The 25,073-nt window shown below is 39.4% G+C and overlaps 4 protein-coding genes across 6 annotated transcripts; 2 read left to right on the forward strand and 2 right to left on the reverse strand.

The window, feature by feature from the left end:
• Positions 1-1,956: 1,956 nt before the first annotated feature.
• LOC142390341 (acidic mammalian chitinase-like) lies at positions 1,957-6,343 on the forward strand. The gene is made up of 11 exons (XM_075475749.1): positions 1,957-1,981; positions 2,078-2,107; positions 2,200-2,404; positions 2,937-2,993; positions 3,105-3,270; positions 3,494-3,618; positions 4,254-4,377; positions 4,511-4,693; positions 4,823-4,939; positions 5,801-5,933; positions 6,028-6,343. The coding sequence occupies exons 1-11, from the start codon at positions 1,957-1,959 to the stop codon at positions 6,306-6,308; spliced, it is 1,446 nt and encodes a 481-aa protein (XP_075331864.1). The 3' UTR covers positions 6,309-6,343.
• A 1,181-nt stretch (positions 6,344-7,524) lies between these two features.
• On the forward strand, positions 7,525-10,254 carry LOC142390342 (acidic mammalian chitinase-like). Its single transcript, XM_075475750.1, has 11 exons — positions 7,525-7,549; positions 7,639-7,665; positions 7,771-7,975; positions 8,062-8,118; positions 8,233-8,398; positions 8,484-8,608; positions 8,688-8,811; positions 9,268-9,450; positions 9,560-9,676; positions 9,789-9,921; positions 10,010-10,254. The coding sequence occupies exons 1-11, from the start codon at positions 7,525-7,527 to the stop codon at positions 10,252-10,254; spliced, it is 1,407 nt and encodes a 468-aa protein (XP_075331865.1).
• A 1,412-nt stretch (positions 10,255-11,666) lies between these two features.
• Positions 11,667-17,399, reverse strand: pm20d1.2 (peptidase M20 domain containing 1, tandem duplicate 2). Its single transcript, XM_075475751.1, has 13 exons — positions 17,062-17,399; positions 16,839-16,925; positions 14,870-15,105; positions 14,675-14,761; positions 14,429-14,562; positions 14,146-14,265; positions 13,920-13,995; positions 13,778-13,839; positions 13,608-13,686; positions 13,452-13,523; positions 13,181-13,346; positions 12,990-13,089; positions 11,667-12,738 (listed from the first exon to the last, which is right to left on the reverse strand). The coding sequence occupies exons 1-13, from the start codon at positions 17,339-17,341 to the stop codon at positions 12,609-12,611; spliced, it is 1,629 nt and encodes a 542-aa protein (XP_075331866.1). The 5' UTR covers positions 17,342-17,399; the 3' UTR covers positions 11,667-12,608.
• Positions 17,400-17,900: 501 nt separating this feature from the next.
• Positions 17,901-24,868, reverse strand: lemd1 (LEM domain containing 1). 3 transcript variants are annotated; one of them, XM_075475041.1, is made up of 6 exons: positions 24,293-24,860; positions 21,093-21,204; positions 20,782-20,931; positions 20,634-20,692; positions 18,735-18,808; positions 17,901-18,595 (listed from the first exon to the last, which is right to left on the reverse strand). In XM_075475041.1, exons 1-6 carry the CDS (start codon positions 24,479-24,481, stop codon positions 18,319-18,321), a joined length of 861 nt encoding a protein of 286 aa, XP_075331156.1. In that variant the 5' UTR covers positions 24,482-24,860; the 3' UTR covers positions 17,901-18,318. The 3 variants fall into 3 exon arrangements, with proteins under 3 accessions (XP_075331156.1, XP_075331155.1, XP_075331157.1); XM_075475040.1 differs by having other exon boundaries at positions 20,634-20,698; positions 24,293-24,859; XM_075475042.1 differs by lacking the exons at positions 17,901-18,595; positions 18,735-18,808 and adding an exon at positions 20,083-20,364 and having other exon boundaries at positions 20,634-20,698; positions 24,293-24,868.
• Positions 24,869-25,073: the final 205 nt, after the last annotated feature.

Below are 25,073 nucleotides of genomic sequence, written 5' to 3' on the forward strand. Positions count from 1 at the left end.
AAAAACAGGACTTAAGGAAGGATGACAACGCTTTTATTGAGCTGTTATGTGGGATGGTCGTCGCTTCGTTACACAATATTTTTTAACAGAATCATCTCCTTTTGTAAAGGATGCTCCAGTGTTTCCAATGCTAAGATAGATTAAGGTAGCTCTGAAACCCATTTCTCTAGAATTTGAGACTGCCACCCAGATCAATTAACTTATCTAAGAAGAAAAAAAGACTATTTGACCGGACATCTAGATAAACTGAGCCAAGCTAGCTGGTTTTAGGTTGAAGCCGCAGACCTTCATGAAACACAGTGGCACAGAGGTCTCACCCAAGACTCAGCAAGTAAACTAAAGGATTTTACCAGTTATTAACTGAACATATCACTGAACCCTGGACAGTTTGCTGCGTAACTTCCGAAGGGATCAAACAGCAAATGGGAAAAAGGACATCTTATCTATAGATAGATATGTTTTTTTGTGTCTATATCTAAATTACACTGTCATCTCGGAAATTCTTGAACTTCTTGTGACACAGCGTTGAGTTTTTATCTTTGAAAGTCTGAAGACAAGAATGACAAACAGTCACAAAGCAGAGATTAGAAACAAAACAGGGTTCTCATGCTTATCAGTGCTGAAGTGGTCAAGAATGAGTCAAGAACCCATTCAGTGCTCGACATACACAAGATTATAAGAGTCCTCTGAATTATAAGGCTGTTAGATTTGTTCCACGAGGATCAAATCAGTTAAAAACAATGTTTTTGAGCTTTATATTCGAGCATTCATTAAATCTTTCAAAAAAAGTATTTTTCCATTTAACGGTTTTCAACAAATAGTAACCACATTAACTAGATTGGGCCAAAAAGAGCAAATGTAAAGCATTTTTTAGGTTTAAACAAATTACCTGATAGATTTTTTTTCTTCTTCTTTCCTTCTTTTTTTCTGCAAAAAATGTGATGTATTATATAATATATATATATCAAATCAGAGGATCAAATCAGTTAAAAACAATGTTTTTGAGCTTTATATTCAAGCATTCATTAAATCTTTCAAAAAAAGTATTTTTCCATTTAACGGTTTTCAACAAATAGTAATCACAATAACTAGATTGGGCCAAAAAGACCAAATGTAAAGCATTTTTTAGGTTTAAACAAATTACCTGGTAGATTTTTTCTTCTTCTTTCCTTCTTTTTTTTCTGCAAAAAATGTGATGTATTATATAAGATATACTCAGAAACATATAGTGAAACGCAAAGTGAAAGTCTTTGAACTGAAGACAAATTATCTGACAGGAGGCAGTTAAAACAAGTAAATGAAAGAAATGTTTTTTTTAATAAAGAGACCAGTTAATCAATTAACTGAGAAAATAGTTGAAATGTTAAGTAAAGAGGCTTATCATTGCTGCGCCACTGTATTCCAACTTGTCGACAAAGAGCCAGTGTGTGATATTACAAAAACCAAAGATCACTTAAGATGGTATTGTTATGTCTTATCATAATATCACCATAGAAACCCTCATCTTGATAGTTATCATTATATCTTGTCCTCTCTTCTGCATGAGGAGACCGGCTGGCCAGATCTGACTGCATTAGACAAGTTTACATAATCGTGTGGTCTGATCTATATTTATCAGGTAATAAACAGATCGTATTAGAACTCATCACAGCCTAATGCGACCAAATGCATTGCAGCAATAAACCTCTTCTGAAAGATCCACTGCAATTCTCTGGCATGCAGCCTTTGTCCCCATCTTATCTTCTATAAAAGGGACTCCTCGTTGGATCAGGGAGACCAGCACCTGGGAAAAGGTAAAAGCGCACAGAGCTTTTAGAAGCCCTCATTTAAGCAGGATACAGGTTGTGCTGCGTGCAGCATTACTACCTGCTACAGAACACCATACAGGTTTGATTTACTTTTTCCAAAACCTCACTGTTTCCCATCTATCGCAGGAAAAGGCTGAGCTACTACAACATGGCTCGAATGACAATCTTGGCTGGTAAGTTACTTTATTGTGGATTCTAATTAATTCCAAAGATTTTTAAACAGATTATTTAAAAAAAAAAAAACCTTTTTTTTTTTTTTTTTTTTACAGGATTGACCCTTCTGGTTACTCTTCAGATTGGTACGCTTTTCTCTTCTTTTTTTTTTTTTTTAAATATAATGAAATAAGCATCTTAAAAAAATAATGTCAGTCCTTTCTTCCTTTTCCAAAAGTGTCTTCCACCAAACTGGTGTGCTACTTTACCAACTGGTCCCAGTACAGGCCAGGTGCTGGCAGATTTCTCCCTGAAACCGTAGACCCCAACCTCTGCACACACCTGATCTATGCCTTCTCACAAATCGACTCTTCAAATAAGCTGACAGCGTTTGAGTGGAATGATGAAGCTCTCTATAAATCCTTCAATGGACTCAAAACTAGGTGAGCTGCTCCTGGCTGAATATCAATCTAACTGCGGCTTGGTTAACTGTTTGCACGTACAAATTGTAAATACAAGAAAAACTGTTGGGAACGTGCTGGTAAATTTAGAAATGTGATATCATTCAGTGAATTTGCAATACTCATTCTTTCGAGGTACTTCATTTCTGCCTGATATCTAATTCATGCAACTAAAAATACCTTCACACAGAGAAAAACACAAATTAAAAAACACAAATAAAACAAAATCAGGTGGTGATGTGGCAATGCTGTGTTTTATATATCTTTGGCATCAAACCTGGCAGAATAGCGTAATTTTAAGCAAGAAGAATTACTCTACGTCTTCTCTCTTTCATAGAACTGTTGTGAATCTATGGCAACTTTAATATCATAAATGCACAACTTTTGCTTGTAAAATTAAATTTAAAATTATTTTTTTTTACATAGTGGAACCGCTGTTATGTCAGTACAAGATCTAGCTTTTCATACAGATCATAAACATAACTGTTCTTGTTTTTCCACATCTGCTTCACAGGAACCCTGAGCTGAAGACCCTGCTGGCTGTCGGAGGGTGGAACTTTGGAACACTGCGGTGAGTCCTCAAACTCCAACAGCATTGAGATATGAAACTATTGGATCATATAGTAAGGAAAAACTTCACAAATGATTTCATTCAGCCACCAATTTATGTAAATGTGTACAGATTTACCATCATGTCTTCAAATCCCTTCAACCGCCGAAAGTTTATCAATTCTACCATCAAATTCTTGAGACTTCATGGCTTCGATGGGCTGGATCTGGACTGGGAGTATCCTGCAGCACGAGGAAGCCCATCATGGGACAAGAGAAAGTTTACAGTCCTCTGCAAGGTCAGTTTAGAAATGAAAATCTTCCCCCAGTTAGCAGCTGTAACAGAGAACAGGAAGTTTTGTGTCACCCACATCCTGTGATCCTAGCACTCAAACATTTGTGTCCTTTGCACTTTTTATTAAGAAATATGTGACGGAGCTTATGTTTGTTTTTACTTCAAAGTCTTTAGGAATGAAGTGAATGCACAGCCCTAACACTGACAAATTCCCCTCTTGCATTTAGGAATTACTTTCCGGCTTTGAGAAGGAAGCGTTACTGACCAAAAAGCCACGACTGCTGCTCACAGCTGCAGTGGCAGCTGGGAAGGGAACCATTGATGCCGGTTATCAGATTGCAGATGTGTCTAAGTGAGTTGACATTATGAAGAGTTGTTGAAATTCCTTCTTTCACTCCTGTTTTAATAGGCAACACATGCAGTTTTCCTATTTTCAAAGCAAGCTCTGTTTAATACCACACGTCAAAGATTTACAGGGCCAGCTAACCCTTTTTCAGTGCAGGAAGAGACGGCAGCATATCTACATTTTATATAAAATGTCAATTTTTTTGTACCTTTGGGACGTTTACTCAGACTGAAATGCTGCAGAATAGATGCCTTCACAGTTACAGCTAAAGATAATCACAATGATACATTCCTCATTACAATCAATTACTATTCAGTAAACAGCTTTAGAATACAGTTGTTGTTGTTTTTTACAGTGAAAAGTGAATAGTTAGAGTGACAACAGTTAAATAAAATTACAGACAGCACAGCTGGATCAAATGTTGTGCATTTGAAGTACTGTTATCCTACAGGGATGGACAACAATTACAATAAAAACCAATGACAAAGAGACATAATTACATGGTGTAAATACACTGACCATTGCAGAAAAATGGCAATCATATCAAAACTGGGGTGTCATTTTTTGGGAAACCTTTTTAAGGATTATAATTCGGAAGACTGTAAATTTGCTTTGTGATCATGCTTTCATGGTGTGAACAGGTACCTAGACTTTTTGAATGTCATGACCTATGACTTCCATGGAGCCTGGGATTCATTCACTGGCCACAACAGCCCTCTGTACCGCAGCTCTGTGGATGAAGGCAGCCACATATACTACAATGTGGTAAGTGAAATACTCATCAAGAGCTCAGGTTGGATATTAAGAAGGCTGAATAAGGAACATATCTTTGTTTTTATCATGCAATCTTTTCTTTCTTTTTTTTTTTTTTTTTACTGTCTCTCTTGTTTTGCAATAGGATTTTGCCATGAGATACTGGAGAGACCAAGGAGCTCCTCTTGAGAAGCTACTGGTTGGTTTTCCCACATATGGGCGCGCATTCCGCATATCATCAGCAGACACCGGTGTTGCAACACCAGCCAGTGGGCCAGCCTCTGCTGGAGCCTACACCAGAGAAGCTGGAATTTTGTCCTACTATGAGGTCAGTCAACACAAAGCAACTCATGTGCAATATATTACACATGAAAGTCGCACTGAAATATTGGATTGCTATGAGACAAACATAAAAAGATGTTTAAAAGAAAATGATATTTTTCTTCCATTTCTGTAGGTTTGTACCTTCCTCCGTGAAGGCAGTGAACAATGGATCGAAGAACAGATGGTACCGTACGCCACCAAAGGCGATGAGTGGGTGGGCTTTGACAACAAGAAGAGCTATGAAAGCAAGGTAATACATACTATCCTTTACGTATATGTCTGAGGAGATAATACAAATCAGATAGCATTTGGATTTCACTGTCATTATCTGCTAATTATGTAAGATTGCCTGTTGAATTAGCTCAGACACTGGGTGCAGCGAATGATAACGAAGCTGCACACTCAGCACTTACAGGTTTCAAAAATTAAGACCGAGCAGTAGATGGCACTCTTGTTCCAAGGTTTATGCTTCCACAAATATCACCTCAGGTCTGAGATCTGTTTTTATCAGCCTGGGATAATGGCAGGTTTTTATGATTCAAGTAGTTTATGTTACATATGCCGACGTTCTAATTAAATCTTAATGACGTGTTTGTATGCTAACAGATAAAGATTTCCGAATCATTAAGAATTGTAACCCAGACAACTAGAAATTTAAAGCACTGGTGCACAAATCAGATAAAGACAGGAATGCATTCCCAAAGTGGGATGGGAAGTATAATTTCCAAGAAAAAAAGAAAATAGTAGAAGGGATTTCTTTTCTTACATTTCCACTTTGTTTCTTGTGAAATTCGAGAGGGCTTTTTTTTTTTTTTTAACCTCCAACCCACTTAAAATCAATAAAATCAAAACGCTGGGAGGAACACACCCTTAAACTCACAGCGATGTATGGGTTTCAGAATGATAACAGGATGCTAAATCGATTGTTAAAACAAGGCACGCTTTAAAACTAGTGATAACTCAGCCATTATTCCACTTCGAGTGGGTGGAAAATGCTTGTGTTTTGATTGATTTCACACTACTTCAAATTGCTCTTGAAATGTTTTCGTAAATGTACATGTTTAAAACCACAAAACTAGAATTTCTAAAACTGAACGCCGATATTTCACAGGCCCAATTTGTGAAAGATAACAAATTTGGAGGCGCATTCGTGTGGTCTCTGGATCTGGATGACTTTTCTGGAGAGTTCTGTGGTCAAGGAAAATATCCCCTCATTAGCCACCTCCGCTCTCTTCTGGATTCAGGTACACTTTAACATTCACCACTGACATAATATCCAGAAATGTAAAACCCGCCTCTAATCTCCTTCAATGTCATTCTACTTAATGCATTTGCTAGATTATATACCAGACACTCCTGAAACCACACTTCCACCAGCCGTCACCACGACCCATCCCAATCCAGATAGTACCACGACAGCCGCTACCTCTACCACTGCCAAAGCTACCACAACCGCTGTTTCTGGAGGGGATTTCTGCACCGGGAAGGCCAATGGCTTGTACAAAAATGAAGAGGATAACAACTCCTTCTATCAGTGTGTTAATGGAATCACATACGTGCAGAGATGTCAACCTACTCTTGTTTTCAGTGATGCATGCAAATGCTGCAACTGGCCTTGAATAAAAGCCATATATTTTTCAAGCAAGAAAGTCTTGTACTGTCATTTTGTCCACGGAAGGCACGCCAGCAGGACCCCCATCCACAGTGCCTTCTAAATGCTACATAAACCATCAAGCAAATTTCTCCTGAAAGCCTGTAAGAAATCAGTTGTGTAGCATCAACTATTACGTGAGGTCAGGACCTGCCTTGAGACTTGAATAGGCAGGTATCTCTAATTTTCTTCATTTGGTTTTGAATTATGTCGATGTTGGGAGTCTTTTAACACTATTTGTGAAGACCATTTTTAAATCTTGGCCAAGAGCAAAAGAGTATCAAAGTGCCTCAGCTGTACTTTCCATACAAACTATACTTCAGGTGAAGTTTTGCTGCTTTAAAAGCGATGCCTTCCCTCCATTTTTCTTTTCCTTAAGTTACTCCCTGGTGAATAGCATTCCTCAGATTTTGTCTGTGTGCTTTTTTATTGGAACTCCAACTTATTGTGCTTGAAAGCTGAGTGGGTTTGGTTGCTTATCAAATGATTAAATCTATGGAGACAAATAAATATCCTTTCACCCATTCCCTTTGAAATTTCCTTACTTTGTATGGCTTCTCCTTTTTCTCTACTGCTCCCTCTTCAGCAGCTCCACTATTTCTGACCGTCCAGGTGAACAATCAAATCGGGCCTATGAGAAACAGGGGCTAAGTAGGGGACATTTAAGACAGAAGATGAAGAAGAGGTGCTTCAGAAATCTACAGGATATTTAATTACAGAATGTAAACACATTTTTGGATCACATTTTGACGTCCAAAATAAAACTCTGAAACTGTAAATGAGCATAATTCAGGCTTTCTTAAAGCTACCAAAATAAAATGCAAAAGTTTGTTCGCAGGCACTTCTGCTATACATTGTGTCTTAAAAGGGTAGCAGCTTTTTCATTGGCTTTATCAAATGCATGTGAATGAGGCTTTTGTGATGAATAGTTTCTTTTCTGCATGTCCAGATTGTTTACACTGAAAATTAGAATAGGTTTGGTTTCATGTTTTCTTTGTGAGGCCGAAGGTCTTTCTTTATCGTGATTGGATTCAATGCAACAGAGGAACATCCCTAACTATGGCTCATATTTGCTCTGGGTTAATGATTATCATGGCAAGAGTATTCTTTTATTTGTCACCAAAAGACACTTACCCCAGGAGTTGATTTTCAACTTTGGAAGAGTGTGTTCACATGCAACTGCCATGAGTAAGCTAATTCTATTAGCAGGTAAGTGGCAAAGAAAAAATTATCACAATTTTATTCAAAAGCAATTCTACCAACATTATCATTCACTGTCTAAATCTGCAACTCTACAGGCCTCTGTCTGTCCTTGAGCTGTCTGGGTGAGTTTACAAATGATACAGTATTCCTTCATATTGGATGGTCATATAGTTGATATTTATATATATAAAATGACAAATAACAACAACTTTTTCCTTCATTTTTAGTGTCATCGTCCAGATTGGTGTGTTATTTCACTAACTGGTCCCAGTACAGACCAGGGAATGGGAAGTTTTTGCCTTCAAACACCGATCCAAACCTGTGCACCCACCTGATCTATGCCTTCTCTGGCATTAACGAGGCAAACGAGTTAGTCACTATAGAATGGAATGATGAGGAACTCTATAAATCCTTCAATGGACTCAAAAAAAGGTTGGTCCATTTCTTTCCTTGCATTTTCACAGAAACTATTGTGCAAAATAAACTTTTCTTTCACCTGAAACCGCATATTCCCACAGGAATTCAGCTCTTAAAACCCTGCTGGCAGTTGGAGGCTGGAACTTTGGAACACAAAAGTGTGATATTTACCCAGAATTTTTTATTTTTTTTTCCAAATCGATCAATATAATTTTAATTGTACACACTGTGTCCTCTTGTTAGCGTCTTTCTTTTCTCAAACTCTTTCCCAGATTCACTACAATGGTGTCAACACAAGCCAACAGAAATACATTTATCCAGTCTTCTATCAAACTACTAAGAAAACATGACTTTGATGGGCTGGACTTGGACTGGGAATACCCCGCAGCAAGAGGAAGCCCTCTAGAGGACAAGCAGAAATTCACAACGTTATGCAAGGTCACGTCAAGTATTACTGGTCAGATGCTCAAATGAAGTTTAATATGAGCGATGGAGTGATTTTTCTTTGATTGTGTGTTTATAGGAGCTTCTTGAGGCCTATGAGACAGAGGGGAGGGCAACTGGGCGGCCAAGGTTAATGATCTCTGCTGCTGTGTCTGCTGGGAAAGGAACCATTGATGCTGGTTATGAGATTGCAGAAATAGCAAAGTATGCTGACAGTATTTTCAACACTATCCATCCATCTTTGGTTGGCTGTTTTGGTGAACCTGATCCCACATTCTATCAGGTATCTGGATTTTATCAACGTGATGACGTATGACTTTCATGGCACCTGGGAGAGAGTCACAGGACATCACAGCCCCTTATACAAAGGATCCAAAGACACAGGGGCCAATGCTTACCTGAATACTGTGAGTACAGGAGTGTACGTTTTTAAATTCAAACGTATTCAAGTCTCTTTTCATTCCAACCTTCTTCTTTTTGCCTTTCTAAGAAAGTGCACATCCGCTCACTTGTGACGTGTATTTTAATTTAGGGCATGAAAAAAAAGATGAATGGAAATGCTAATATTTTAAGCTTGCCCAAAAAAAAAAAAAAAAAGTTGTATTAGTGAATGCAAAATATTAACGTACAACAGGAGCTTGGAAAATAAAGCTCGAGCTTAATAGGCTGTCCAAAAAAAATAGGCTCAAACGCATCTGATATGTGTGAAGTAATGAAAAAAACGTATTAATGCATTCATTTGATTGCTGTTCTTTTATCATGGTGGCCAAGTTTAACATATTCAAATGTCATTCACATTTACAGATTTGACTGTTGGGGGAAAAAAAGTTGAAAGTCATTTAAACTTTTACTTTACATCGCAGGACTTTGCTATGAGGTACTGGAGGGACAAAGGAACACCTGTCGAAAAGCTTAACATGGGCTTTGCTACATACGGACGAACATTTCGACTCTCCTCTAAATCCAGTGGAGTCGGAGCACCGGTCAGCGGTCCGGCCAATGCCGGTACTTTCACACGGGAGGCCGGCTTCTGGTCCTACTACGAGGTGAAAAGTGTCGACTTTATTCAGTAGTGCCTCAATAATAGTATCATAAAGTCAACAGAATACCTTTACAATGTGTTTTTTTAAATGAAAACACCAACCCTATTTTCAGATCTGTACTTTTCTTGAAGGGGCCAGTGTTCAGCTGATTGAGGACCAGAAAGTTCCATATGCCATCAAAGAAAATGAGTGGGTTGGCTATGACAACAAAGAAAGTTTCCATACCAAGGTAGTTTAGATGAATATTTTCAATAATCAGAGGGTAACCCAGACACCAAACTGTATAATGTTAAGGTGCATACTACAGCATTACTGAAGTGCCTTTATCATCCTTCGTTCAGGTCCGTTATCTAAAAGACAACCGTTTTGGAGGAGCCTTTGTCTGGGCTCTGGACCTAGATGACTTCAATGGACAGTTTTGTGGACAGGGAAACTATACTCTCATCAGCTACCTCCGCTCTCTTCTGGCCTCAGGTAAAAAGAAAATTAACTAAATGATGCCATGATCGAATGTTAACAACAATCTGGTATAGTACCTTTTTCTAATATATCACTTCTCCAGATCTTCCTCCGCTTCCCGCGACAGAAAGCCCTAAACCGCACACCATACCTCATCCCGGACCAACAGTCACTATATCGCCCGAAACAACTGACAACAACTTCTGCACTACAAAGACTGGTGGGGTTTATGCCAACCCCGATAAGCCAGGTTCCTTTTTCAACTGTGCCAACGGCATCACCTGGATCCAAAACTGCCCAGATGGCTTAGTCTTTCGAGACAGCTGCAAATGTTGTGGCTGGCCCTGAAGACTCATTATGTATTGTATGAGCTGTTGGGAAGAAGAAAAAAAATCCCAATCTCTACTTTAATACTAACAATTTCCTACAAATCACAACTTTCAAGTTTACACACAATAAAAAGACAATGTTAAAAAAAAAAAGAGTTGACCCTTGGACTTTTTTTCCCGACTATTGCCCAAAGACTAGTTCAAGTTGTTAGATTAATTGTGTTATAATTATTACGGCAGATTCATTTTGTTTGGACTTTGATGACGTCCTTTCCAGAGTTTGTGTTGCTGTGAACAAGTGGCAACAACCAACCACGACTAAGGCTGCTGTGATGTACAGCGAGAGCCACTCGGTGTTCTCTTGGTAGTAAAGTTTTTAAAGTTGAGGTTTCTGCCTCCTGATTGGTCGCATCCATGGAAGCGACTGCCAAAGGGGAGGAGAAGAGACATTTTTGAGTACATTTCCACAAATAATGCTCACATCTACAACGTGCGATAACGGTATAAACTTAGAACCGTTGTGCCAGAAGAAAGAATTACTAAAAAATAAACACAAAAAAACGTGATTAAACACTGAAGATCTTTGTTTTTTGTAAAACAGTAAAAATAGCGAAGATAATTTTGACTTAGAAATTTGAACTTGTTAGTGGAAGAGGTTTTAACCTCACTCACCTTTCATTGCTTTAATAACCTCTACAGAATCAGTCTGCCCTCCTTCTCTCAGCATTAATGTTTACTGCTGAGCGGGGGTTTCGGTCATTTATTTGTCTTGTGACAGGACCCTCATTCAAACTCAGGAACAGACTTAAAAGCATAATGACCATTTGTCCATTCACCTGAAAAGTATTAGGAACTAAAATGGCCTCAATACTTTATATGTTGAGCATCAATTGTGTGTTAAGCAGGAAAAAGCCGCCCCCGTTGTTGGCCTCTTTTCACGAACGCTTATCAAATCTGCATGCTTTCTGTAAGACTTTTAAGTCCGATAAGTAATGCTGCGTTTTCAGGTTTTGAATGTCACATTTTCTATCAATCACCTCTCCTCATTAGGACTTTGTCTGTACCAGGGTTGTGCTCCATCTGTATTCTTTTCACCAGTTTTAAGCAGTTTGGGCTCAGATGGGAAAAAGTGATTTTCGCTTCCTCAAAGAGTTGTTGTTTTTTTTTAAGCAACATTTGGATTGAAATGTAATCGCAGTTACATTTAGTTCTCTTTTTCAATCAATGAATACCCCCCCCCGGTGTTGCTGACAGTAAGGTCAGATCTAAAGTTTCTTCTTCTCTACTTCTTTATGGGCCGACGTCTTCCTTTTGGCAGTTGCATTACAACATGCTGTGTTTTGAATGAACGAGCAGAACGACACATTTCCTTTCAGAGCATTATCTGTGGTTTAATTTGGAGAAGTCTGCAGTAGAGTTGTTAAAGTCCCGCTCTGGCAGTTATAAATCCTCGAAAAACTCTGGATCCCCTCTGGATGTCTGTCCACATTACCACACAACATACTGTTTGACAAAATAATTATGCCATAATATAAACTGGAATGGGTGTGCAATATTATATACAATTGAAAGAGTTTGCCAATTTTCACATATTACCTCAGTGTAAAAAATGAAGTGCAACTGAATGCTTCTCTTAAATACAACATAAATCATTATCATTATTCATTTTAATCATAATATAACAAAATGCAAACACATACCTGAATTGCCATTGTGAGCATTTTAAAGTTAACCACTATATTCAAGTGATACAATGACACCGATAAGATGGTGTACAAAGTTTTAACACGCCAGTCAGCGACGCCTCACTTCAGTTCAAAGATAAATGCTGTACTTTATTTAGCAATAGGAAATAGCACATTGTCAGCATCTCCACAGAAGCGGCATATTTAGTTTTTAATAATCTCAAATGTGCATACCACAATTACTGTATGGTACGTTTAGTAACACGGTGTAATAGCAGCTCACCAAAAAAAATGATTCAGTTATATGTTATCAAATCGTACCAAAACACATTTTGGTTTAATCATAAAAGTAGTCTACCACAAAAAGCTTATTCTCAGTAGCCGAAGGCACAGTTGCTCCACAATTATTTTACATGAATTATCATTCGAATCGCTCATTTCCAGCCAAAGTCATTTACAAAAAGTACATTCTGCCACCAAACTGCAGATTTAAATCATTTGATTTTAAAACTTAATGGACACAGGACTAATTCAACTCAATCTATCCCACCTTGAGCCGTTCAAATAAATCAATCCAAAATTAAGAGAATTTTGATTGAATTAAAACTAAATTAAAGTCAATTCTATTCTAGTCATACGTCACCAATGGTCACAGGTCGTTTTGGAGCAGCTTGCAGTAAAGGTAAGTTCAGAGTTCATGAACAGAGCTGTGTGGCTCCGGGAGCTTCTGAATGTCACAGTTTTGGAACAGATTGAAGTAAAATACAACGAGCTCCTCGTAGTTCTTTTTGGAAATCCTTTCATTAATGCCGTGAAACCTAAAACAAGAGAAAGAGAGAGAAAAAAAAAGTTTTTCCTTCATTGTTTCCTCTCTGAATGTACATATCACTAAAGTTTGAGATGTTAAAACTGTGCCTCAAATTTATTTCACACAGACATATGATCAACAGCAACAAGCTCTTTTGTTCAAGGAGCTGCCTTCTCGTCACGGACAGCTAACGCTTTGCAAAACCTGCAGCAAGTTTTCCTTAAACCATTTCAATCATAGTTTAACATCCCAAGTTCTTACCTCTGAGCATCACCTGGTTTAAACCAGACAGGAGCGAAACGGTAAATGTCGTTGGTCAGGTCTTTGAAGTGTCGACTGTCCGTGTTCCCGATACAGATACCTGCACATTCCAGCGTTATATATCAGAGCTTCAGCAAAAACTTTGATCCAAATAAACCACATTTATACAATTACATTAATCCGGATTCTACCTGGAGCAACCGTGACTGTTGGAAACATGTCCAACACAGTTTTCTTAATGATCTGATAGCCAAAGGACTTCTCATCAGAGGAGCTGACGGGTAGAGGGTCGAATCCATCAATGAGTTCTATTTTCACTCGCTGGTCTCCGACTGTAGCCTGGATGAGGTCCAGCACCTGGATGAGTAAGCGTACATCTTTATTAAACTCGTGTGCTCATTATGAGACCTCAGTTATTGTAAATGAAAAAAAACGGGGAGGGGATCAAATTTCTGACTATACCTCTTGTAATGAATGTGCAGAGTGGATCCGCAGATTTACATAAGCTTCAGCGTGGGAGGGAATGATATTCACCTTAAAGAGGGCAGATAGTACTGACTTATAAAAAAAAGTGCTTGTAATCTGAATTACCTGCTGTTAAAAAAAATGTAACTGTACCTTAACTCCTGCATTAAACATGGTGACTGCTGTGGTTGTCCTCACAAAAGCATTAGTGTCTGGTTTTCTTTCGAGTACCCTGCAACGAGCCAAAACATACCGATTGCTCTATCTGATTAAAAAAACCATTAGAGGAAAACGTGCTTAGTGAATCTTAGGGGTGTAATTACCTGCCAAGAAGTGGGGAGAACAGCCATAAATTTGACATGACAAACTTCACTGGGAGTTTGAACTGAGGTAGAAGAATGAGCAACAGTGTGAGTACACAGAAAGATGGAAAACTCTCGGAATCTTTCGCTACGTTCCCCCTACTTTGTGGGCCAGATGCTCAAAGGTGTCACGTTCGGGCCCCTGACCAAATAACCTCGGCATGGGGTTATCCTCGAGTCTGAGGAAAGAGCGAGACAAAGTGGTTTTTTTCTTCTTCTTGTTTTTTTGTAGAAATGTGCAAAGACATCTATCGTGAGAACATGATCACAGCAATTAACCAGTACGATTCATTGGGAAAATAAATCCCCTAAAGAAATGTGCCTCTCACCTTTTAACCGCTGCAGCCAAGATCCCGATGCTGGACTCCCTGGGAGGCATTGAGGAGTGACCAGGAGCCATAGATACACTAAGCTTCACATTGGCTGAGCCTTTTTCACTTAGCCCAATTCTGCAAAAACAGGTAGCCGACACTTAAACGCAGAATGAGAGATGCACTTCCACGATGTACTTCTATCAAGTACTTCTATCATAAAGTGTTTACTTTATGTGAGCAAAAGCTGCAAACTTAGTATCATGCTGCGTTGTTACATCAGACTACGGTGATTTCTCACAAGGCAGCAGGTCCTTCAAGACCACTGATGACTCCGTCGAGCACAGCCAGGCCTTCATCCAGTACGAAGGACAGCTTCGCGCCACGTTGCTTCAGCACGCGCACGATGTTTATCGCCCCATTGTAACCGCTGACCTTCAAATTTGAGACACAGAAGAGCTCAGACATTCAAACCTCAGATCTTGAATCTTATCCGGCCAAGTAAACATGAGAATGCTCGAATGAATTTCATAAATGCTTAACATACTTCTTCATCGTGACCTAGACCAATGTAAAATCCCCTGCGTGGAGCGTAGCCTTTGATCAGCAAGTAATCCAGCGCTTGAAGTATTCCCTGCAAAGAAAGTAGGTCTAATCTAGCTCATGCATGTGCTGGTTCATAAGAAAATAACTCAACTCTATTTAACAGTAAGCTCACACAACGTATCACTTCTTCTCATACCATTACAGGGCTCTTGTCGTCTATGGTCCCTCTACCGTAGATGAAGCCATCTATCTCTTGGGCAGAAAATGGTGGGGCCTCCCAGCCGTCGGACTCTGTGGCAGGTACTACATCAATGTGGGCCAGCAGCAGGTATGGCACCAAGTCAGGCTGTGATCCTTGCACCCAAAACAGGTGGCTGTAATTAGCAACCAGCTCGTGATGAACCAAGCTCGAAGAGAAAACTGTAGGGAAGGCTGACAAAGACAGATGAAGACACCCTTAATGGCGGAAATCTTTCAGTTACCTCTTGTGGAGCATCTGATGATGATTCTTCAGGGGTGTTGACACAAAAGCTTTGCAGGAAACTCTGGTTTAGAAACTAAAACATGCCTCTGGCTCAGAACAAAGAGGCTTGTAGCCGTTAAGTCAACGTGAACCACAAATACAACTCATTGTGAGACTTTATTATAACAGAAGACAAATCAGCAGTTGTTTGATTAGTAAAGCATTTTATTAAACAAGATGCAGCTGCCATCTGTAGCTGCTTGTCTGTCTTTTGCCTTCAGGAAGTAAAAAGGATGTACGTAAGGGCTGAAGTCAGCTGACTGATGCAATCGTTTAAGAACGATTGAAGAACTATCATATCATGCTATTATCCATTCTGTACTGTGAGCACTTTGTTTCCTCCCCAGGTCTGCAGCATTTGACTGGATGTTAGCAGTAGGTTGAGCTCCACACACTTAAGAATTCATCTTGTTACTTGTATTAGATGCCATATTATCCATAAGCACCAGTGAACCAGTCACACATACCCATGCCACCACATTTCCTTTCCGTCTGAAATATTATGTGGTATGCTTTCCCTTTTCGGTTCTCTTTTCGCTTAAACAAGTTAATATCACTTTCATTTATTTAAGGATCTTCTTGCCATTTTTGTAGCTCCATGTTTTTTGTGTGTTAACACTGGTTTGCATCTTGAGGAAGACCAACTGTACTGACATTGATGAAGGTGTCTGTAAACGTCGACAGTGATACTTCTACCTCCGCTACAGAATCTTGACTTTGTAAGATGCTGAGATGTTGTGCGGCGGATTTTTTTCTTCGATCATCCACTCCAGGTGTTTTCTGTCCTTTTCCAGCTGGTAAGCTGGGAAGTGCATTCCTTATTTAAAAAAAAAAACAAACTAAATGATTGATTTTGCCTTACTCAATAACCCGGATTCCACTCAAATCAACACCTCTTTTGACACGCAACACTAGAAAATGCAAATCCAGGTCTCACCATCAACTTCCAACTTTTTATGTTCTTAACTTCATATGAAATCACAACAATCTTGCCATTTAAACTACTTGTTGTTTTTTTTTTAAACATTATTATATAATATATTCAAAATAAATACTTTGGAGCCTGTGAGAACAGACACTATGTAAAATCGGCTGTAACTTCAGAGAAGTTGAGGCTGTATTTTAATCAAATTTCTTAAAAAGTCTGAAGTCTATTTCTGAATCACATCTCAATTGCTTCAATTCAAAGTACCGGAGAGTCAATTATATTGTTTATTTATTATGTAAATCACTTAGGCTAGTAATTGGCAGATTGGGTAGAAAAAAGATTGCTGTGGTACTGTTTTAATAAATATGCAAATCCAATCATGATATTAATCATTAATACACGTTAAGGAGCCTTATATGTGGAAACGCCTGCAGTTAAACGACTATCAGTGTCACATGCAAGACTGTATGCCATCCTTTGACCCAAGGCACGAGATTTTATTGAAGGCTAATGTTAGCTTAGACTTGCAGCTAACTCAGTGTAAACACGCTTAGCATGTAGTGTACGCTTACTGAGCTTCAAGCGACCAGAGTGTAATACGAGTCCATATAACTGCAAACTGGTGTCGCAGTGAATGGTTTTGTGAGCATAAACAAAACGTATAAACTTTTGCCACTTTGTCAGCCACTATCTTTCGGTGGCAGTTGACTTTACCTTTACGGAGCAGGCTGTCAAATTCACGCAGCGCGGTGGTGTTGATCTCCGTCTCAGAGAATGACACCGTGGGGATCCTGATAGCCTCTGGATGAATGAAGAGAAACACGCCGTATGTTACGGGTGATAAAAGTGTCGCCATTTCATTCAACTAGTAGAGAGAGAGAGGCCTAACACCTCTTGTTTACACTAGCTTTCTGGTAAAAAGCACGAGCTGAATTACCTTTAAAATTCGCGAGCAGCTCCTCTCTCTGATGTAGGTCTATGACAAGCGAAATGTTATTCGTCTTTTCCCAGTGTGAGAGTTGAAGTCCGACATTCACGTCCAGCGAGAGAGTCCTGATGGATGCCGCTGTGAATAGCACTAATACTGCGATAAGCAAGCTGCTAATGATAATCTTTGCAAATTTGAATATTTTGAACTTTGAATCTGACATTTTAACGTGCCTGTTGTGACAGCGGAACTCGTCCTGTGGCTGTGTGCAGGCTGAAATGTTTGTCATTGTCTAACAAGAGCCACCTGCTGGCCTGAAAGAATGCTCCTATATGTACAAATAAATTTCCGAGCAGTGGGTTTTGTTGCGGCTGCACGGTGGTGTGGTGGTTAGCACCGTCGCCTCACAGTGAAGAGGGTTCCAGGTTCAACTCCCGGCTGGGGCCTTTCTGTGTGGAGTTTGCATGTTCTCCCCGTGAATGGGTGGGTTCTCTCCGGGTACTCCGGCTTCATTCCACTACCCAAAAACATGAATGTTAGGTTAATTGGTGGTGTCTCTAAAATTGTCCTTAAGAGCGAGTGTGTGGTTATTTGTGGCCCTGTGATGGACTGGTGCCTCTCGCCCGTTACTGGTGGGATAAGCTGCAGGCCCCCTGCGACCCGACCGACGGATTCAGCGGGTATTGAAAATGGATGGGTTTTATTGCCTGTTGAGAGGGTTCTTTTACATATCAGTGTCGACTGAATATATATCACATGCGCGTGTAATTTAAGCATGAAATTAAAACTTAAAATTCTGATTAGTTAAAAGTTGATCCATTTTCCTGTTGTGTCAATCAGTGACAAAGTACCAAGCAAAATATCCTTTATTGAAACACAGTTTAAGTATTAAAAAACATACAAGAACAGTGACACACACAAATTCAAGGAACAAAGAATTACAACATCTGAGCCAAGAAATTGCTCTCATTTTCATTATGAGCATATATCTCTCCCTCAAGATTTTTGCATTTAGGCAACTGCTTCAACAGTGACAAGAACAGATTGACACTACATTTAGAAACAAACAAAACAAAAAAAGACAAAGATTTAAAACAAGACTTTGAGAGCTCAAATGCAACAGACAAATATAGCCAACAAAAACAAATGTGTTCCCTCACCATTTCCTTGGACAATGTCATGAGCTCTTGCTCTACCAAACAAGCAACGCTCACACCCTTAAGACAACGTAGATGGTAAATAAAGTCAATCCTGTCCAGACACTGCTTATGTCTCAGCCTGAAGCAGAGCCCCTTCCTCCATGTCCGACCACTGATTTAGACTGTCCAGCAAGGCCAAAACAGAGCTACTGTCCTCAACATTAACGTAAATGAAGTAAAGGATGAATGCTAAAATTAAGAAGACCAAAATCTGGATGTGGATGGGAACAAGATGGCGCTCCTCTTCTCGTCTCTGAAGGGTCACAGGACTGACAGGAGTGTCTGGGTATGCATACAGCACGGGTCTCTGTGCGGCTCCCTTGATGGGTCTCCGAGAAGTGACGCTAAAACACAACAGTTGTTATATCAGGAAAGCTGTCGACTCAAAATCCTTCATTTCTTGTTCTTCATTTAACGATGTTAAAAACTGCTGTGAGGAAATTTCAGATTTGTGCATTTTAACAGTGTTAGTGTGACACTTACTAAATCCCGGTGGGTGTGGTCTTAATGTCAGGGATTAAATCCTTCAAAATATCCTTCACGGGTTCCGGGGGAAGCTAAAAATGAAGGCACAAATTATTGTCAAAGTAGACAGAGGGGAGAGAAACAGAGTTCCAGAGAGTGAGAAGTCCAGCAAAAGACGGAAGTGTTTTTGGTGTTGAAGTTACCAAAAGTCCCCTTCCAAGAGGACCCAGCCTTTTATTTTTTTGCAGTGCAGTGACTGAACAGGTTGAGTATAATACAGAATAAAGTGTGTTCTTTGTGAAAACAAATCAGGTTTTTTTTTAATATATATATATATATATATATCTCAACCATTAAGTTATGTTACTGACATTTTCATATTTTTATAAATACTTTGAGTAGTGTTTATGAATTAGAAGACAAAAACAGGCACACGGTCCAGAGCTGTCTGTTCCATGTCCCTCCTCATTGTTTCCAACTGCCTGTATCTGACACACATCCCCAAAACCTGTCAAATCTGCCAGCAGCTTGTGCACTATGCTTCTGTCCCCTTAAATAGAGTAAATAAAGCAACACAGTGACACTGACAACTGTCCCATCAACTGGTATTGAATGAAAAAAGAATAAAAGCCAATATGAAGGTAAATATGCCTTCATCCCCCGTCCCTGAAGGGAATCCTTGGGTGTGTAGTACAGGGACTGGTCCATGGATCTGTACTTGTCCACAATCTGCTCGTCCAGCTGGGAAAAAGAGATAACAACATGACTCACTAGTTTTTTTTAAAGTCGGAATTGTCTTCCACCTCAAGTGACCCTCTCCAACACTTAAACCAGCACCACGATTTGAGTTTAAAGTGTGACTGAACAACCCGAGCACTACTGACCCTGTTGGACCATGACCAATGTTCCAGCACATTGCTGCTGTTCAACTCTTTGTCTGCGATAGGAGAGCTCTGACTTTCCATCTGTTGTTTACAGTGAAAATGTGCATTGAGAATCCATTCCAGCAGAGATTATGCACAACAAAAAATATATTTGAAACATGTGGAATCATCCAAGATTAACTTTCCTCCTCAACCATTTCAGTGATGCTGAAGGAGCGAGGGAAAACTGATGAGCAACCCTTGGACACAACTGATTTAGATCCAGAAGGGACCTGCAAGGTTCAACATTAACACATTAAGATCTACAAACATATATAAACAATATCACCCAGATACCAACAGCTGTCACTGTGTGAATGACACTGGTGGCTTGACAGGGACTCGAAAGTTAAATGCGGTCTAGGCAAGGAATGCAGAGAATTTAAAATCCACAAGAGAAACAAAACCAGCCTACCCCTGATGTTAATCCCGAGCGTTGACCTATCGAGGATGCTCTACTAATTCCTGCAGGAATCTGTGAGCAGTGAGATTGCGTCCGCTCTGATGATTTTAATGCATTTCTTGAATTCCAGGTGGAACTACATGCCTTGTTTTTCAAAGAACGAGCTCGCTACAAAAGGCCAAAGAGAGAAACAATCACCTGACACTGGAGTTCCACAGACCACTGTGCAAAAGATGAGAAAACCTGCAGTATTTACCAGCCTTGGTGACAGTACAAAGCACTGCGGGTAAGCAACATCACCCCTCTGAAAATGCATCTCTGCCTGTAAAAAGTAAAACATTTCACTCAAGGTGCATGCGCTCATTTTAAAAGACTGGACCCCACGTTATAGTTGTGAGCTATAACCATTAGGTGGCACTAGCGGGAAGATTTACTGACATAAGCTTTGGGCTAAGAGTAAATATAATGGCCTGAAGAAACTAATAGGGTACTGTGAACTCACCGAGTTCAGACAACTCAAAAATAATGTTTAATAACAGTGAAACTTTAGTCTGTGTTTAAAGACACCAAGAACTCTAAACCATTTCTCACCTCAGTGCGCTGCTGGTGGGTCTGCTCTGGTTTCTCAACCGTTTCTTGCTGCTTTTGTTCTAATCCTGCACAAGCCAAAATAAATAAGTCAAAGTTATCTGAAACCAACCATAAATATCTTGATAAAAGAAAACAATTCTGGTCATACCCGATTCTTTCTCCTCCTCTTCCATATTTCCCTCCCCCTCCTCTTCACTGTCTGAGTACAGTACTGCTTTCTCTGCTCCATTTAATCCATCATGTCCATCACACTGGAGCAAGTTCCTGAGCTTCCTCTCGTACAAGGCCCTGGTGGAGGCTGGCATTAACACATTTATCGTATCACATTTCTGTTCTTTGGAGTAACTCAACCTTAAAATTTAGGTCAACATTATGTCTTTCTGTAATCCATAATACGAAAATGCATTACTGACGACTAGTATCATTTGAATAATGAAATCGGGTAAAAGACAGCCTTACCAACTATAGGCCCAGCTTTCACCCCGTGTTTAAGTAATGTGGCCTTGAGATCATCATCAGTCAAAGTACTTAGATGAGGCATCTCTGCATCTTCTGAACTCTCTTCCTTGTCCTGAAAAGAAGAAAAAGCTCTAACAAATGTACTGAATATTGCTGAAGATGTGTTAAAAGCTGCAGTTCGAAGTCAGCAATTTCCAGGAGATGAATTTAAAGCAGAACAAAAAAGAGAAAACAGCAGGAAGGTGAGGAGAACAGTTCTCTTCAGTCTTAAACGTGACTGTAAAACTGCATGCCTTCGTGTATATTGTGATTCCAAATTAACACAAGAATAATAGTTTAAGAAAAAGAACAGTTTGTGGCCAAACAACTACTGGTATACCCGATTTTAGTGTTGACGTCTACTTTTGATATGTGATGGATTTCAGGATGGATCGATGGCATTCAGACTGACACTCATTCTCAACAATGAGACTGACTGTCAAAATATAACCCATTTTGTCTTTTTTACTTTACATTTGGGGAGAAAAAAAAAATAGAATTTCATCATCCAATCAATACTGTGATGTATTGGTACAGTTATATGTAGTGATGTGACAAAGACAATAAGTTATGTGTCAAAAGACAAAAAAAAAAGTGAACAGTAACAATGAAAAAGTCCTGAGCCACTCTTTATTTCTTCATATTTTGTGTCCAAGAAGCCAAACTCTCTTGTAATCTTCAGTGTTCTTTATCAATAGTTCTCCAGGCTTTTTAAAGGTCCTTGAAAGATTTTCTTTGGACATTGGCTGCAATTTCTCTCATTTTCAGTCCAGCTCATGTCTCTGATCATTTCTAGAGGAATGTGTTTTTTTTTTTTTGTTTGATTTATTTATTTTTTTAAAAACCAAGCCGATTTACTCTTAATCATTTAAGAGGGATGTGTCTATACATGACAGACAACTTAGCAAAGAGACAATTTCAAAATGTACCTTTAGGCACTTAGCAAAGCTGCATTTGCTTCCATTACTTCAGCTGCTTTCAAGAAGTTATCACCGCCAAAAAGGTTTGACAGGCATAAAAATAGTATTTCTGAACCAACAGGGTGATTCCCCAAGAGCTATTAGCCAAATACTTGGAATATCTCAGCATGATGTGAAGGGTGTCCTTGAAAGTTTTGGGCAACTAGGGCATAAAAAGTAGTGACAGGATAACAAAACTATCTACAGCAGCAGATTAAAGGACAAGACCGTTTTTTTGACATTGGGCCCTTGATTTCACATTATAACATGATGTTCTACTCACCCCTGCTTGTTGTTGGTAATTTGGAGCTGTTCCGAAGATATTCGAGAGGCGTCTGGCTGCTCTCTTGAGATATTCGGCCATGAAACGGTTTCCTATGGGCAAGCTTATACAGGCACAAACTATGCTGTTTATAATTTATTAATTACTGTACACTAGCACTGATAACGTGGAGGTGCGTCGCTTACTTAAAAAAATCCGGGTTACTGTAATTTTGAATTTTTGTCGTAAAGTGGGTGTTACTGATGTCATCGTCGTGCTACTGCCACAGACAGCCCACAGACCTGCTGCCTGTTTATTCATTCGGCTAAAATTCAAAATTACAGTAACCTGGAATTTTTTAAGTAAGCGACGCACCTCCACGTTATCAGTGCTAGTGTACAGTAATTAATAAATTATAAACAGCATAGTTTGTGCCTGTATAACATTGCCCATAGGAAACCGTTTCATGGCCGAATATCTCAAGAGAGCAGCCAGACGCCTCTCGAATATCTTCGGAACAGCTCCAAATGACCAACAACAAGCAGGGGTGAGTAGAACATCATGTTATAATGTGAAATCAATGGCCCAATGTCAAAAAAACGATCTTGTCCTTTAACAGTTTCTGAAAGTTATGTCCTTCAAAAATAGGGGGGAGTGACTGCTGAAGCCTCATCAGAAATGGTATTCATGGAAGGGTGGCCGTCAAGAAGCCAGTCGGGGAAACGGGGAGAAAAAGCCGAGATATACCAAATTACACAAGGAATCCGGACCTCAACAATACCGAAGTAGTGGGGGATCATCTCGACAAAGCCAACATCCAAATAAGAGCTCTGGAATGTTCTTCAAGAAGCCTGGAGAACTTTTCCTTAAATAAATGACAGAAAGCCTCTCTAAGCGGGTTCAGGCTGTGTTAGAAGCGGACACACGGTCATACCAAATATTGACTTTCAAGTTTTTTTAAGAGTCGCTCAAACTTCTTTGCCTCATTTACTGCATTTCCATTTATGTTTGCACATGTTTCAATAAAGGGCTGCACCATCTTCCTTTTTTTTTTGGCAATATATGAAGAAATTTGCGGTAGCTCAAGACTTTTGCACAGTATTGAATTTCATTTCTGCTAAACAAGAAGCCTGTTGCTGCACTGAAAAAAAAAACAAAAAAAAAACTAACCTCATTGTTCCTTCACTATAAAGTTACAGTAGAAGATCATTTTCTTTTTCCAAATAAAATGTTAATGATGATATACTCAAGAACTTGCAGGGTTGACAGGGAATGTTTTTTTTTTTTTTTTTTTGCATTATTGAAAGGCTGTCAAAATGAAAAGCCCATAGCCTAAAAACCCAAAAATCTGCAATTAACAGAGTGACTTATTATGCAGGTCAAAATAAATGCGTCACGGTATAGATATGGCTTATAGATTTTTATTTTTTAAATAAAAAAATAATAAATCAGTCTATATTCAGCCTTTCTACCACAAGGTATGAACATTTTTCACACTTTAATTAGTGGAGCTCTTATTGCAGGCCCAAATAACTGAGTGTGACAGGTGTGCATGTCAGTGAGGACTGGCGCTAAGTACAGAAACGTCTGTGTAAATCTATACCCCGCTATACGGCTGCTGGTGGCTCAGGGGTGGGCCTCATGTCTGCGACAAGAGCAGGTTTGTTTGGGGGCAGTGACCCAAATCCCCCCCCCAAACACATGCGCGCGCGCGCACACACACACACACACACACACACACACACGTGCGGTTAAATCGTTCGAAATACGTTATTATTGTGCGCAATGGCTCCGTACATGTCCTGTAGTACTAAAAAGTTTTACATGCTACCAGGAAATATACAACTATGCGACAGTATTTTAAAAGTTCACCAACTTATATTTACACCCCCCTAAAATAAAATGGACTAAATAACAACACCTTAAATCGATTAACTCACTGCAACTTCTTGCACTGGCTCCTCGTCATCACTGGAAAAATCGGCCGCGTTTGGATCAATGTGTTTCAGGTGCAGCTCCACATAAGTCTCCTTCGTGCTCGCCGTATGTGGTAGTTCGACATTGTGGGCAATTAAGTCTGACTTTAGGCGAGTTTTAGAGAAACGAGCAGGGTCCTCCACAAATGGCATGTCACAAAGGCGAAGGGGAGGTTTTAAAAGTATTCTTTAAGTTTCTATCTTTGGCGGGAGAGGCGCCAGGCAGAGCTGTTCGGAGAGAACCCACAGCCTGGGCTGAGAGTCCGAATCACAGACAGGATTGAGAACAGCTGCGGCTGAGGACTTGATTGACAGCAAGTAGGCTAACTTTACACACCACTAACTACACAGCATACAGGTTCTGCTTATAGTATATTTGGGAGGTGTTTAACTTAAAGCTATTTTATTGTTTGTTTAAAGGTGTTTAAAGTTGCCTTGGCTGGCTGGAGCTAGCCGTTTTAGTTGTATTGTGCTTTGGTGTGAGAGCTAAACCTTAGCTAATATTAGCTAATTGGCTAACTCAATTTGTTTATTCCGTCATATTTAATGCACAAGTTTAGAGCTGCCAGTACAAAAATAAACTTTAAGTAATTCCCAATAAGTTGTAATGTCAGGCAAACGGTTGACTTTTTAACTGTAGACATAAAACGCTTGTGTTGCAATACATGGCAGACCTGTGGAGGGATTCTGTCATCAATTTCATTATGCATTGATTATATTATAGTGAGTTTAATTAAAAGCCTAA

This window comes from Odontesthes bonariensis, chromosome 10, assembly GCF_027942865.1.
Source record: "Odontesthes bonariensis isolate fOdoBon6 chromosome 10, fOdoBon6.hap1, whole genome shotgun sequence".
NCBI lineage: Eukaryota > Metazoa > Chordata > Actinopteri > Atheriniformes > Atherinopsidae > Odontesthes > Odontesthes bonariensis.